Genomic DNA, 16,063 nt, shown 5'->3' with positions numbered 1-16,063 from the left:
GACATTGACTCATATAAATAGTAGCTTTATAGACATTTGGAGACAGGAAGCAGATGCTCAGTGAAGTGTGTGGAAAGTCAGGGAAGAAGGACAGGCGAGGGTATGGTTAGAAACGAGAAGAGTACGGCCTGGCTGGTACACAGGAAGAGAAAGGAAGTCTTAGACCAAGTCATAAAAGACCTCGACCGCCAGGCTAAGGAGCTTGTGACTCCTTTTGGGGGAAATAAGAAATCACTAAATGCTTTGAGCAGAAGAGTGACGTGGTAAGACACATGGTTTAAAATTATTATCTGGAAGCAAAATCCTAAATAGATTAGAACAACACTGGTTCTTAGAGACGGGAGATTGTTTAGTATGCTATGGCAATGGTCCAGACCCATTTTCTCAAACTGAACTCTGGGGATGTATTCTCAGGGCCCACATGTTCTATATAAATGCTTTCATTTTGTATCCTTATTTGAAAGATAACCTGAGAATATATTTTATCAGTTATGAAGGCAAAACTTTTCTTTTGTGCTAACGGTACTCAAATGAGAGATGTTCACAAGATGCGACTGATCTTCTTAAGTCAGTATTTCTTAGGAGACACAGTATTGAAGAATTCAATTTTCAGTTTTTTTTTTTTCTGTGAAAGGGGTCAGTCCATTATATGTCTTTGAGAAATAGTGATCTAGACAAGGTAATAAAACTAGGGCAGTCTAAGAGATATTTTAGTCAGAATCATCAGGATCTCCAACTACATTTTAAGAGCCAAAGAAAATGAGAAATCAAACAGATATTGGGGGCTTGAGGCTGAGAACTTGACAAAATGATGGTATGAAATAAAGAACCTAGGAAAAGGGACAGGTTTGTGTGAGGCGAGGGTAAGGGGGTAATGCATTCAAAGTGAAAAAAAGTGGACCTGGTGGTAATCACAATAACCAACACCTCCACACACCAGGACTTTTAGGAGTTAATTTATCTTCACGGTTTAGCCATATCGAAGACAAAACCAAAAAAAAAAAAAAAATCACAACAGTATTTTTGAGTTACTAAGGCCTACGGGAGAACAAATGTATTTTTCTTTTAAAAATAAAAGCCATAATCGGTTAGTAATTTTAAAAGGTGACCTGTTAACACAGTAACATAAAAGGGAACTATATATGCTAATAATTGGTTAAAAATTGAAGCTTCTAAATTATAATACATTTCCCTTTCACTTACTGTGTTAATTTTTCCCTTCCATTGATCATAATACCAGCAAGATTATTTTTAGAGGAAAAAACAGTAAAATGTAATATTATCTGAAAGTAGATACTTTTTCCAATATCAAGTAGTACCTTTTTTTATCATATCTTCCATGTTAAACATATTCATCTCTTGGTGTCAGGGTGCCTGCTGTTTAATGGTACCTAAAGGAACCTATTTTACCTTTAATCCACTGAACCTCCTAGGAGACACCACTATATTAATTTATTTATTTTTGCTGTGTTGGGTCTTCATTTCTGTGCGAGGGCTTTCTCTTGTGGCAAGCGGGGGCCACTCTTCATCGCGGTGCGCGGGCCACTCACTATCGTGGCCTCTCTTGTTGCGGAGCACAGGCTCCAGAAGCGCAGGCTCAGTAGTTGTGGCTCATGGGCCTAGTTGCTCCGTGGCATGTGGGATCCTCCCAGACCAGGGCTCGAACCCGTGTCCCCTGCATTAGCAGGCAGATTCTCAACCACTGCGCCACCAGGGAAGCCCGGAGACACCACTATAAAGCAATGCTTTTTTTCCTGGAAATGGTCTACTACATAATTAATCTCTTGATCTTCTTCAGAAATTAAGACAACAGCATGAAAAGGTTAGAAAATTTTTTCTACTTTATTTGCAAGAAGTGTACCCCTTAGAATATCTGAAACATTAAACCCTAAATAAGAGGACTTTATATCAAAAGAAATATCATCATCCATCATCTAACACAAGGAATAACATCAAAAGCTTTATTCATCTGCTCTTGTTAAAACTGGAAACTCTTCTGTTAACTGAACAATAACATACCTGAGCTTCTGGTTGTACTGTTTGACCTTTTCCAGGGAGGCTGCATTTATTTGGGCTTGAAATTCTTCCACCAAAACATTGTCTCTGTAATAATATCCTTCCATGCTCTCCAGTGCTGTGAAAACAAGTAAATGTACTTTTCATGTGATTTTATAACACAATTTCTCCACAGTTAGTGCAATCTTATTAGTAAATGTATTAAACAGCACCAAATATGACCACATATGCAAGAAACAAGCTTTAACCAGTCTAAAAATAAATAAATCATTTTTCTGCTCAAAATAAATATCAAACATTTGGTAATTATCTCTGTTAAGTAGGTAAAGGTAATTTCTAACTTACACTGTCTTCTATTCTTTTAAGAATTTTGTATATGTTCTTTGCGAAGCTAAACTCAAACTTCATATATATTATTTATACACATATAAACACACAAATGTATATATACACATATATAAACACAACATATATATACATATACATGGACATGAATGAGAGGCAGAAATGTGTATTAACATACATAACAGTAAAAAAATGGAAGTTGTCACTCTCCATGCATATTCGTATTCTCTGGCAGCTGCAATTAGATTATGAAATAAGAAGTATAGATAAAGGAGGAGGACCTTCAAGATGGCGGAGGAGTAAGACGTGGAGATCGCCTACCTCTCCACAAATACATCAGAAATATGTCTATATGTGGAACAACTCCTACAGAACACCTACGGAACGCTGGCAGAAGACCTCAGACTTCCCAAAAGGCAAGAAACTCCCCACGCACCTGGGTAGGGCAAAAGAAAAAAGCAAAACAGAGACAAAAGAATAGGGATGGGACCTGCACCTCTGGGAGGGAGCTGTGAAGGAGGAAAAGCTTCGACACACTAGGAAGTCCCTTAGTGGGCTGAGACGAGACTGCGGGTGGCGGAGGGGGGGAAGCTTTGGAGCCATGGAGGAGAGCACAGCAGCAGCGGTGCAGAGGGCAAAGCGGAGAGATTCCCGCACAGAGAATCAGGGCCGACTGGCACTCACCAGCCCAAGAGGCTTGTCTGCTCACCCGCCGGGGCGGGCGGGGCTGGGAGCTGAGGCTTGGGCTTCGGAGGTCGGATCGCAGGGAGAGAACTGGGGTTGGCTGCGTGAACACAGCCTGAAGGGGGCTAGTGCACCACAGCTAGCCGGGAGGGAGTCCGGGAAAAAGTCTGGAACTGCCTAAGAGGCAAGAGACCATTGTTTTGGGGTGCGCAAGGAGAGGAGATTCAGAGCACCGCCTAAATGTGCTCCAGAGACGGGTGCAAGCTGCAGGGCAGACACCAGAGATGGGGATGGGATGCTAAGGCTGCTCCTGCAGCCACCAAGAAGCCTGTTTGCAAACACAGGTCAATATCCACACACCCCCCTCCTGGGAGCCTGAGCAGGGTCCCGGCATCCAGGAACAACTTCCCCGGGAGAACGCATGGCACCTCAGGCTGGTGCAACGTCAAGCTGGCCTCTGCCGCCGCAGGCTTGCCCCTCATTCCGTACCCCTCTGTCCCCCCAGCCTGAGAGAGCCACAGTCCCCTAAACAGCTGCTCCCTTAACCCTGTCCTGTCTGGGTGAAGAACAGACGCCCTCAGGCGACCTACATGCAGAGGCGGGGCCAAATCCAAGGCTGAACCTCAGGAGCTGTGCGAACAAAGAAGAGAAAGGGAAATTTCTCTGCGCAAGCTCAAGAGCAGCGGATTAAATCCCCACAGTCAACTTGAGATACGCTGCATCTGTAGAATACCTGAATAGACAACAAATTATCCAGAAATTGAGGCGGTGGACTTTGGGAGCACCTGTAGACTGGGAGTTTGATGTACGTGCCTGAGTACTTTCTGATTTATATGTTTACCTTAGTTTAGTTTTTAGCGCTTGTTATCATTGGTTGATTTGTTTATTGGTTTGGCTGCTCTCCTTTTTTATTTTCTATTTTTTTATTACTTTTTTATTTTAATAATTAAAAATTTTTTTTTATTTTAATAACTTTATTTTATTTATTTTTTTTCCTTTCTTTTTTTTCTCACTTTTCTTCTGAGCTGTGTGGCTGACAGGGTCTTGGTGCTCTACCAGGGTGTCAGGCCTGAGCCTCTGAGGTGGGAGAGCTGAGTTCAGGACATTGGTCCACCAGAGAACTCCCGGCCCCATGTAATATCAATCAGTGAGAACTCGCCCAGAGACCTCTGTCTCAACACTAAGGCCCAGCTCCACTCAATGACCAGCAAGCTCAAGTGCTGGACATCCCATGCCAAACAACTAGCAAGACAGGAATACAACCTCCCCATTAGAAGAGAGGCTGCCTACAATCATCATAAGGTCACAGACACCCCAAAACACACCACTGGATGCGGTCCTACCCACCAGAAAGAGAAGATACAGCCTCATCCACCAGAAAACAGGCACTAGGAAGCCTACACAGCCCACTGAACCAACCTTACCCACAGTGGGCAGACACAAAAAAAACTGGAAGTATGAACCTGCAGTCTGCGAAAAGGAGACCCCAAACACAGTAAGTTGGCAAAATGAGAAGACAGAGAAATACGCAGCAGATGAAGGAGCAAGGTAAAAACCCACCACACCAAACAAATGAAGAGGAAATAGGCAGTCTACCTGAAAAAGAATTCAGAGTAATTATAGTAAAGATGATCCAAAATCTTGGAAATAGAATGCAGAAAATACAAGAAACGTTCAACAATGACCTAGAAGAACTAAAGAGCAAACAAACAATGATAAACAACACAACAAATGAAATTAAAAATTCTCTAGAAGGTATCAATAACAGAATAACTGAGGCAGAAAAACGGATAAGTGACCTGGAAGATAAAATAGTGGAAATAATTACCACAGAGCAGAATAAAGAAAAAAGAATCAAAACAATTGAGGACTGTCTCAGAGACCTCTGGGACAACAATAAAGGCACCAACATTTGAATTACAGGAGTCCCAGAAGAAGAAGAGAAACAGAAAGGGACTGAGAAAATATTTGAAGAGATTATAGTTGAAAACTTCCCTAATATGGGAAAGGAAATAGTCAATCAAGTCCAGGAAGCGCAGAGAGTCCTGAACAGGATAAATCCAAGGAGAAACATGCCAAGACACATATTAATCAAACAAAGATTAAATGTAAAGAAAAGATATTAAAAGCAGCAAGGGGAAAACAACAAATAACATACAAGGGACTCCCTATAAGGTTAACAGCTGATCTTTCAGGAAAAACTCTGCAAACCAGAAGGGAGTGGCAGGACATATTTAAAGTAATGAAAGGGGAAAACCTACAACCAAGATTACTCTACCCAGCAAGGATCTCATTCAGATTTGACAGAGAAATTAAAATCTATACACACAAACAAAAGCTAAGAGAATTCAGCACCACCCAACCGGCTTTACAACAAATGCTAAAGGAACTTCTCTAGGCAGGAAACCCGAGAGAAGGAAAAGACCTGCAATAACAAACCCAAAACAATTAAGAAAATGGTAATAGAAACATGCATATCGATACTTACCTTAAATGTAAATGAATTAAATGCTCCAACCAAAAGACACAGACTGGCTGAATGGATACAAAAACAAGACCCGTATATATGCTGTCTACAAGAGACCCACTTCAGACCTAGGGACACATACAGACTGACAGTGAGGGGATGGAAAAAGATATTCCATGCAAATGGAAATTAGAAGAAAACTGGAGTAGCAATGCTCATATCAGACAAAATAGACTTTAAAATAAAGACTATTACAAGAGACAAAGAAGGACACTACATAATGATCAAGGGATCAATCCAAGAAGAAGATATAACAATTGTAAATATTTATGCACCCAACATAGGAGCACCCCAATACTTAAGGCATAGGCTAACAGCCACAAAAGGGGAAATCGAAGTAACACAATCATAGTAGGGGACTTTAACACCCCACTTTCACCAATGGACAAATCATCCAAACTGAAAATAAATAAGGAAACACAAGCTTTAAATGACACATTAAACAAGATGGACTTAATTGATATTTATAGGACATTCCATCCAAAAACAACAGAATACACTTTCTTCTCAAGTGCTCATGGAACATTCTCCAGGATAGATCATATTTTGGGTCACAAATCAAGGCTTGGTAAATTTAAGAAAATTGAAATCGTATCAGGTATCTCTTCCAACCACAACACTATGAGACTAGATATCAGTTACAGGAAAAAGTCTGTAAAAAATACAAACCCACGGAGGCTAAACAATACACTACTAAATAACCGAGATCACTGAAGAAATCAAAGAGGAAATCAAAAAATACGTAGAAACAAATGACAGTGAAAACACGACAGCCCAAACCTTATGGGATACAGCAAAAGCAGTTCTAAGAGGGAAGTTTATAGCAATACAATCCTACCTCAAGAAATAAGAAACATCTCAAATAAATAAACTAACCTTACACCTAAAGCAATTAGAGAAAGAAGAACAAAAAACCCCAAAGTTAGCAGAAGGAAAGAAATCATAAATATCAGATCAGAAATAAATGAAAAAGAATTGAAGGAAACAATAGCAAAGATCAATAAAACTAAAAGCTGGTTCTTTGAGAAGATAAACAAAATTGATAAACTATTAGCCAGAGTCATCAAGAAAAAAAGGGGGAAGACTCAAATCAATAGAATCAGAAATAAAAAAGGAGAAGTTACAACGGACACTGCAGAAATACAAAGGGTCATGAGAGATTACTACAAGCAACTCCGTGCCAATAAAATGGACAACATGGAAGAAATGGACAAATTCTTAGAAAAGCACAACCTTCCAAGACTGAACCTGGAAGAAACAGAAAATATAAACAGACCAATCACAAGCACTGAAATTGAAACTGTGATTAAAAATCTTCCAACGAACAAAAGCCCAGGACCAGATGGCTTCACAGGCGAATTCTATCAAACATGTAGAGAAGAACTAACATCTAACCTTCTCAAACTCTTCCAAAATATAGCAGAAGGAGGAATACTTCCAAACTCATTCTACAAGGCCACCATCACCCTGATACCAAAAGCAGACAAACATGTCACAAAGAAAGAAAACTACAGGCCAATATCACTGATGAACACAGATGCAAAAATCTGCAACAAAATACTAGCAAACAGACCCCAACAGCACATTGAAAGCATCATACACCATGATCAAGTGGGGTTTATTCCAGGAATGCAAGGATTCTTCAGTATATGCAAATCAATCAACGTGATACACCATATTAACAAACTGAAGGAGAAAAACCATATGATTATCTCAATAGATGCAGAAAAAGATTTCAACAAAATTGAACACCCATTTATGATAAAAACCCTCCAAAAAGTAGGCATAGAGGGAACTTACCTCAACATATTAAAGGCCATATATGACAAACCCACAGCCAACATCGTTCTCAATGGTGAAAAACTGAAACCATTTCCACTAAGATCAGGAACAAGACAAGGTTGCTCACTCTCACCACTATTATTCCACATAGTTTTGGAAGTTTTAGTCACAGCAATCAGAGATGAAAAAGAAATAAAAGGAATCCAAATGGGAAAAGAAGAAGTAAATTGTCACTGTTTGCAGATGACACGATACTATATAGAGCGAATCCTAAAGATGCTACCATAAAACCACTAGAGGTAATCAATGAATGTGGTAAACTAGCAGAATACAAAATTAATGCATAGAAATCTCTGGCATTCCTATACACTAATGATAAAAAATCTGAAAGAGAAATTAAGGAAACACTCACATTTACCATTGCAACAAAAAGAATAAATACCTAGGAATAAACCTACTTAAGGAGACAAAAGACCTGGCTGCAAAAAACTATGAGATACTGATGAAAGAAATTAAAGATGATACAAATAGATGGAGAGATATACCATGCACTTGGATTGGAAGAATCAACATTGTAAAAAATGACTATACTACCCAAAGCAATCTACAGATTTAATACAATCCCTATCAAACTACCAATGGCATTTTTCAGAGAACTAAAACAAAAAAATTCATAATTTGTATGGAAACAGAAAAAGACCCAAAATAGCCAAAGCAATCTTGAGAAAGAAAATTGGAGCTGGAGAAATCAGGCTCCCTGACTTCAGACTATACTACAAAGCTATAGTAATCAAGACAGTATGGTACTGGCACAAAAACAGAAATACAGATCAATGGAACAGGATAGAAAGCCCAGAGCTAAACCCAGGCACATATGGTCACCTTACCTTTAATAAAAGAGGCAAGTATATACAATGGAGAAAAGACAGCCTCTTCAATAAGTGGTGCTGGGAAAACTGGACAGCTATATGTAAGAGAATGAAATTAGAACGTTCCCTAACACAAAAATGTACTCAAAATGGATTAAAGACCTAAATGTAAGGCCAGACACTATAAAACTCTCAGAGAAAAACATAGGCTGAACACTCTACGCCATAAATCAGAGCAAGATCCTTTTTGACCCACCTCCTAGGGAAATGGAAATAAAAACAAAAAAAACAAATGCTACCTAATGAAACTTAAAAGCTTTTGCACAGCAAAGGAAACCATAAATAAGGAGATGGGAGAAAATATTTGCAAACGAAGCAACTGACAAGGGATTAATCTCTAAAATAAAGAAGCAGCTCATGCAGCTCAATATCAAAAACCAAAGAACCCAATCCAAAAATGGGCAGAAGACCTAAATAGTCATTTCTCCAAAGAAGATATACAGATTGCCAACAAACACATGAAGGATGCTCAACATCATTAATCATTAGAGAAATGCAAATCAAAACTACAGTGAGGTATCACCTCACACCAGTCAGAATGGCCATCATCAAAAAATCTACAAACAATAAATGCTGGAGAGGGTGTGGAGGAAAGGGAACCCTCTTGTACTCTTGGCGGGAATGTAAATTGATACAGCTATTATGGAGAACAGTATGGATGTTCCCTAAAAAACTAAAAATAGGGCTTCCCTGGTGGTGCGGTGGTTGGGGGTCCGCCTGCTGATGCAGGGGACGCGGGTTCGTGCCCCGGTCCGGGAGGATCCCACATGCCACGGAGCGGCTGGGCCCGTGAGCCATGGCCGCTGAGCCTGCGCGTCCGGAGCCTGTGCTCCGCAGCGGGAGAGGCCACAACAGTGAGAGGCCCGCGTACCGCAAAAAAAAAACAAAACTAAAAATAGAACTACCATATGACCCAGCAATCCCACTACTGGGCACATACCCTGAAAAAACCGTAATCCCAATAGTGTCATGTACCACAATGTTCACTGCAGCACTGTTTACAACAGCCAGGACATGGAAGTAACTGAAGTGTCCATCGACAGATGAATGGATAAAGAAGATGTGGCACATATATACTGGACTCTAGGACACGGGGAGGGGGAAGGGTAAACTGGGACGAAGTGAGAGAGTGACATGGACATGTATACACTACCAAATGTAAAACAGATAGCTTAGTGGGAAGCAGCCGCATTGCACAGGGAGATCAGCTCAGTGCTTTTTGACCACCTAGAGGGGTGAGATAGGGTGGGTGGGAGGGAGACGCAAGAGAGAGGAGATATAAGCATATACATATATGTATAGCTGATTCACTTTGTTATACAGCAGCAACTAACACGAGAATGTAAAGCAATTATACTCCAATGAAGATGTTAAAAAATAAATAAAAACAATGACAAAAAAATGTATAGACAATGACAAACAAAAAAAAGATGTATAGATAAAGAGAAATCTTAGAATACTGCTTCAACTCCAATGGTCAGTTACTACAGTTAAAAATAAATAAGCATAAACACATATATAACTTTCCATTAATTTTAAATGTCTCTTGAGTAATATATATTTCTTTCATAACTAACATTTTTGGTTGTTTCTTTTTCCTTTAAACTTGATGCAGTGGTATTTTTAACCTTTTGGAGAGGAAATGAATTATAGGAAAGTGCCTAGAAATACAAGATTTCCTTTCGAGAGGCTGCCAGGAATGGCAGGAACGGTGATGGATCCAATTTGGAAATGTATATTATTTCCCCTTGAAATTATTACTATTAATGAGCCTCAATTTTCAGCAGACTATGTCAAAATGGATAAAAGAATAATCTTTCAGAATCGTTAAATGCAGTAGTCTCTAAACTAATAACGTTTCCTCAAATTGATAAAAACATCACCATTTTGGTGGCAAAAATAGGAAAGTCACTGCTAATTCGTTTTAGCTGTGTTGTGTTTTCTATCTATTCAGATGTCTAGAGCATTGAAGAAATGACAAAAGTTTTAGAGTATTGCTAAATTTAATTTTTTTTAATGGCATTATTGGTTTATAACTGAGCAAAGCACTTGTGGAAAATTAGAAAGCTTCCTACGTTTGCTTTAGTACAGAAAATCGAATTTGTGGGCTTCTTTCAAGGATTATTTATTTGTTTATTCCTTATGATTTCTGCTTTCGTTAGAATATTCACAACTGCTTCAGCAAGCTTCTGGGCCCGAATACACACAAGAAATACAGGAAGTCTTTCTGATAAAACAATCCTTAAATACATGCCACATTCCCTTCAGTTAACAAAGTGTTATTTGCGAAAGGCCAATATTCCAGGAGGATTCAGTCTATCAGCAGTCATACTTCAATGTGAACTCCTCTTCCGAGTTGTAAAGCTAATAATGAAAGCCCTTGCATTGGAGTAAAAGCATAACTTTCACTGCTTAGTAACTTAGTGTGACCCTGGGCATGTTAATTAATATCTGAGATCCTCAGGTTCCTCGTTTGTGAAACGGAAAATAAGAGCACTTACTAATTATGGTTCTTGAGAAATAATTAAATTAAATAATAGGATTAAGAGAGCCCATGACTATTCTTATCATTTATGGAATGTATTTCCTGTACAAGGCAAGGTGCCCAATGCCCCCCAGGCATGATCTACTTCAACTTCCACAGGAGATATAGATGACGCTTGAGTGTGCTTAGCCAAACAGGAAGTTTGGGGATCTAAGAGTAGGGTCCATGCAAGGACACTTGAATTTGTGATTTAATAAGGTCAGAAAGACTAGAAGGCGACCACCAGGAAGGGGCAACAGGGGAACTAGAGGCAGGGGGTCGGGAGTGGGCGGGAACAAGAAAACCCCTGGTATCTAGTTTCTATAAAGTCTTGATGGCTCAGCTTTGGCCAGAATGTCCAGTCCTGCTCTAAAAGCTTGTTACAATAGAAAAAAAATTTTTTCCTTATATTTCTTAATGATATTTTCAAATTAACACCAGTTAAGATTCACAATTATGTAATTTTTTTAAAAAAATGAGAAAAGAGTTTAACAGTGTTGTGAAGAGTCTCAGCAATATTTTATAGCTCATGTATAGGGTTTTAGGAAAATGAACTAAAAAAAAAGATGTTTTATATTTAAAAAGTAAACTGTGCATGGCAAAGTAGAGGACGGAGAACAACATTCCCTTTTTTAGGTGAATAGTTTGGTTATTTATAGCTATTTTTTTAATAAAGAGAGTGGAATGACATTTTACCAAACTAAATTTCTATTCTCAGCAAAAAAAAAAAAGGTTAAATATATAATAATGTCCAAACTTCAAAGTGTGACCCCTCTTTCACACTTTCTTGTCTACTTTTCTTAATTCTCATCCATATAATATTTCTTAAAAATGGTATTGACATATTTGACTGAATAAATATTTAATTTATTTAAAAGCACTTAATTAAAAGCAGTATTTAAAATACAACTCAAATTTGTTTGCTTGTTTTACTTCTACTACTTTTGAATTTAGAAGCAAAACATTCCAATAAATGTAGGTATAGTCCGTAAAAAAGGAAAACATAATGAATGCTAGCAGAAATTAAAGATTAAATTATTCTAAGACTGAAAATGAGCCTCACTTCCACTCACTCAAAGTGCATTTCATGGCGTTTTCAAGAAAGGGATTAATCAGAAATCTCTGAGGAACAATTTTAAGAATAGTTTCAATCAACTAACACCCTCTTCTGATAGTGCAACAACGGTACTTTATTGGTTAAATAAGACACTACATACGCACTGTTACAAATCTCCAGAAATGGTCACAATTGGTCAGAATTCCTCAGAATTGGTTGCAACGTTTGTGAGGAAGGCAAGTTTTGTCCATGTTGCCGTGACCAACATTGCAAAAGGCTGTGCTGCTTTGTAAAGAGAGGGGGGTTCACAGGCTCATGTACCCACTCTTAACATTCAGGAAATCTCAACTCTGGGAATTGTTCCTTCCTCTTTTCAAAAGGTATTTAATGTTTTGTTTATAAATACTGTGCAAAACCCAAATGGAAAACTAAAGGATTCATCTTTTAAAGGATCTTAAGAAGAATTCTGCAGGAAAAAAAACCCCACATGAATGAAGGTAACTTAGAAACTGACAATGTTTATAATAAAATATTCCCTTTTGTTTAAAAAAGAGAAAATGCTCAAGTTTCTGGGTGATTTTAATTATTCTCTGAGAATAGAAAGACAGCTTTTAAAGAGGTAAAAGTTAGGAGTAACAGTTTTGGGTGCCAGCTTTTTGCATAGGGGGTGAAGAAACCGAATAGCCCCAAGAATGTGCTTGTGGAGAAGGAACCAGCGTTGCACGTCCCATTTAGTTTAAGGAAAATCACCACCAGAGACTCAGGGAATAGGTACTTAACAACACTTTACAAGGAAGGGATACCACATTCCAGGACATAGTACATAACTAAAGACATAGTACATAACTAAAAAAAAGACCTTTATCTGATGCCATGTCCCAAAGAGGTAGAATATAGGGGTCTAGAACCAAGGGTAGAAGCAGAAATAGCCATGCTAGCATCTGTGGAGGGTTAAATTGTATCCCTGAAAAAAATATGACAAAGTCCTAACCCCCGGTGGCTGCAAATGTAACCTAATTTTGATATAGGGTCTTACAGATGAAATCAAATTAAAATGAGGTCACACTGGATTAGGGTGTGCCAGAATCCAATGACTGCTGTCCTTTTAAGAAAAGGGAGATTTGGACAGAGACACAGAGACAGACACACAGAGGGAAGAAGGCCATGTGAAGACAGAGGCAGAGACTGTAATTATGCTGCCACAAGCCAAGGAATGCTGGTAACCACCAGGTGCCAGAAGGGGTAAGAAAAGATACTTCCTTAGAGCCTGCCAAGGGGACATGGCCTGTGAACATCTTGGTTTCAGACTTCTAGCCTCCAGAACTATGACAGAATACATTTCTGTTGTTTTAAACCACCCAGTTTGTGGTCATTTTTATGGCAGTGTTGGGAAAATTATCAATTCCAGTGGCTCACTTGGGGTATGTGTGCTTCCCATCCCTGAAACTCTGGCTCCATAGTTTTAAGGGTCCTGATCCCCAAAGGGGCACACTTTCCCTAGGAGACAAAGAAGGGGCCCCACTGAACTGTAAACTCTGGTTGACACCCAGACACCTGAGTCTCCTTGTGCCAAGGCACCATCCAACAAGAAAAGAAATCACTATCTTGACAGGCTAATCTACCCTGATCATCATAAGGCAGTAGGGCTACTGTTACATAACGAGGATAAGAAGAAATATGTCTGGCATTCAGGTAATCCGCTCAGGTCCCTCTTGGTACCCCCTCGCCCAAGTTTGATGGTAAATGGACACACGCAGCAATCCGGGCCTGAGAAGGGCATAGTGACACCAGGGAATCAGCCCTCTTGGGGCTGAAGGTCTTAGTCGTGCCACCGAGACCAGCAGAGGTTCAGGCTGAGAACGAGGCTACCGTACAAAGGATGGCATAAGAGGGAAAATGAGAATCTGTTGTAGCCCCAAGACCCTCTGCAGCAGCAAGGACTATAGCTTGTCCCATTAATATGCTGCTAAATTATCCCCCCAGGAACAGAGGCCCATCACAGTCAGGAAGGACACCCTCCCTACACAAAGGAATAGATCAAGATGCGGACTATGGCAGATACTCTAAAGCTACCCACTCAGAGCCCCTTTCAGAAACGAAGGGCTCTTTGCCCAGCTGCTGTGATTGCCAGAAGACATCCCTCAGCTGTCAGCTCTACAGGGCATCTTCAGCCTCTGCTAAAAAAAACCTGTCCCACCCAAATCACATCTCCTTCTCGGTGTAGCCCAAGTCCTAATGAGCTAACAACGCAGAAGCAAAAAGGTCCAGCTCTCATTGCCCCGGCTCCTCAGAATCTAGAAGTGTCAAACACTTGTGAAATGGATTAATGTAACTAAGCAAAGATTAACTAGATAACTGCACAGTGGTTTATAATCCACATAGCTCTGTGTTTTCTCACTCTTGGTGGATAAGCTTCTAAAATATACTGGTATCTGTGCCCCACTTCCCAGAGATTCTGACTTCATTGGTTCGGCGTGGAACCAAGGAACCAAGCATGGGTATTTTCTAACACGTTCCCAAGGTGATTATAGGGCAGCCAGCTTGAGAACCACTGAGAGACAGCATGAAAGCAAGCCAGGGACCCTGGATATCGATCTTCCTTGGACTCCCATTTTCACCCAGTTTATAGTTACTTGCTTTATCTTACCAAGGGCTCAGGGATCCTAAAAGGATTAATTCTCTGACTTGTAGGAAGTAATTCTAGAAGACTGCTTTAGTGTGATCTTTACCTTCTAGCATTTTGGTTATGCTTTGTGCTGACTTTTCTGTCTGGCTGTTCCTGTGTTCCTAACCTTGGAAATCTGCCTTTTTGCCATTTTGTCTGCCTAGACTCTTTTTCTCCAGCAGCTCTGGTTTTTAGCAATGTACGTTCCCTAAAAGTTTACCCTGCTTGCCTCCAATCCTGGAATTCCTGATTTACTAGTTGGTCCCATCTCTGCAGGGGGCCCCATTCATCCATGTGCCCTCCTTTGCCCAAGGATCCATGCAGACAAGAAAAAACGAGAAGGCAAGACATTTGCTTCTTGTTCTAGGTACATGCTACCACGGACAACCTTAGGAGTGCTGACTCTAATACATTTCCCAGGAAATTTTCAAATTCACCTACCTTTCTCTTTATTATTTGCTAACAAAGACTCACATACCCACAAAACTAAAATCCTTCCATTAAACTTTCATCCCAGGAATAGACTCCATTTGGAATCTCTCCCATTTACCACCACTTTCAAATACCAGATGGTAATCGCCGCTCAAGCTAGGGCTGAATTTCCTGTGCTTCTCTCAAGCTGATGAAAACTCAGAGTTACTAATGATTCCTCATGGGAGTTTTATGAATGCAGCGGAACCTCTGCAACTCCTTTAAATAAACAACCTTATCACTGACAGATTTTTTTTTTTTTTTTTTTTTTTTTTGGGGTACGCGGGCCTCTCACCGTTGTGGCCTCTCCCGTTGCAGAGCACAGGCTCCGGACACGCAGGCTCAGCGGCCGTGGTTCACGGGCCCAGCCGCTCTGCGGCATGTGGGATCTTCCCGGACCGGGGCATGAACCCGTGTCCCCTGCATCGGCAGGCGGACTCTCAACCACTGCGCCACCAGGGAAGCCCCCACTGACAGATTTTTAATGAGACAGACTATTTTCCAGTCTTCTTTACCTATCTGTGACCTCCACTGCAGAAGTGTTTCCACTGTCGCCTCATCAAATAATTTTTCATATTTTACTGCTGTGTGAATGCTAAAACCTAATGTCTGCTAGAGTTTTTCTTTACATTACACTGTAAAAGCAACAGTGTACTCAATGAAATCATATATATTTCAGGATTGTTTTTAAATTAGCTTTAGCCACAGTTATAAAATAGAGGTTACTTGCAAAATCATTTTTTCCCTATGCAACTGAATGCTGGGTATGAATATTCAGCTATTTATGGTTGGTGTGTCACAAATGTAATCACTTTTTTAGAAAAGATGATTAATGCCATCTGTCATCTCAGTAATGATTTCAAAGACAGAATTTTTTAAAAGAGAGAAATAAAGGAAAAGAAATGAAGAGCCTTTAACAAGGGCAAGGTCTGGTTAAACCCTATAAAAGTTAATATTCCAGACCAGCAGCCTTTCCTTTCTTCTAAAACTACTGATCTCTGTAATGGCTTTTAACATATTTTAGGCGAAACTATTCTCCTAACATAGTTCCAAAGGTCTATTT

The 16,063-nt window shown here is 39.8% G+C and overlaps 1 protein-coding gene across 2 annotated transcripts in view; it reads right to left on the bottom strand.

The window, feature by feature from the left end:
• The window catches only part of PREX2 (phosphatidylinositol-3,4,5-trisphosphate dependent Rac exchange factor 2), a 208,401-nt gene that overhangs the window by 73,138 nt on the left and 119,200 nt on the right, over positions 1-16,063 (bottom strand). For both annotated transcript variants that reach the window (XM_032610542.1, XM_032610541.1), the window contains exon 34: positions 2,020-2,134. In XM_032610542.1, coding sequence (XP_032466433.1) covers positions 2,020-2,134 — 115 coding nt within the window. The remainder of the gene's footprint in view (positions 1-2,019; positions 2,135-16,063) is intronic.

Source organism: Phocoena sinus, chromosome 17 (assembly GCF_008692025.1).
Source record: "Phocoena sinus isolate mPhoSin1 chromosome 17, mPhoSin1.pri, whole genome shotgun sequence".
In the NCBI taxonomy this organism is placed as follows: domain Eukaryota; kingdom Metazoa; phylum Chordata; class Mammalia; order Artiodactyla; family Phocoenidae; genus Phocoena; species Phocoena sinus.
This window is presented reverse-complemented; position numbering and strand designations above follow the sequence as displayed.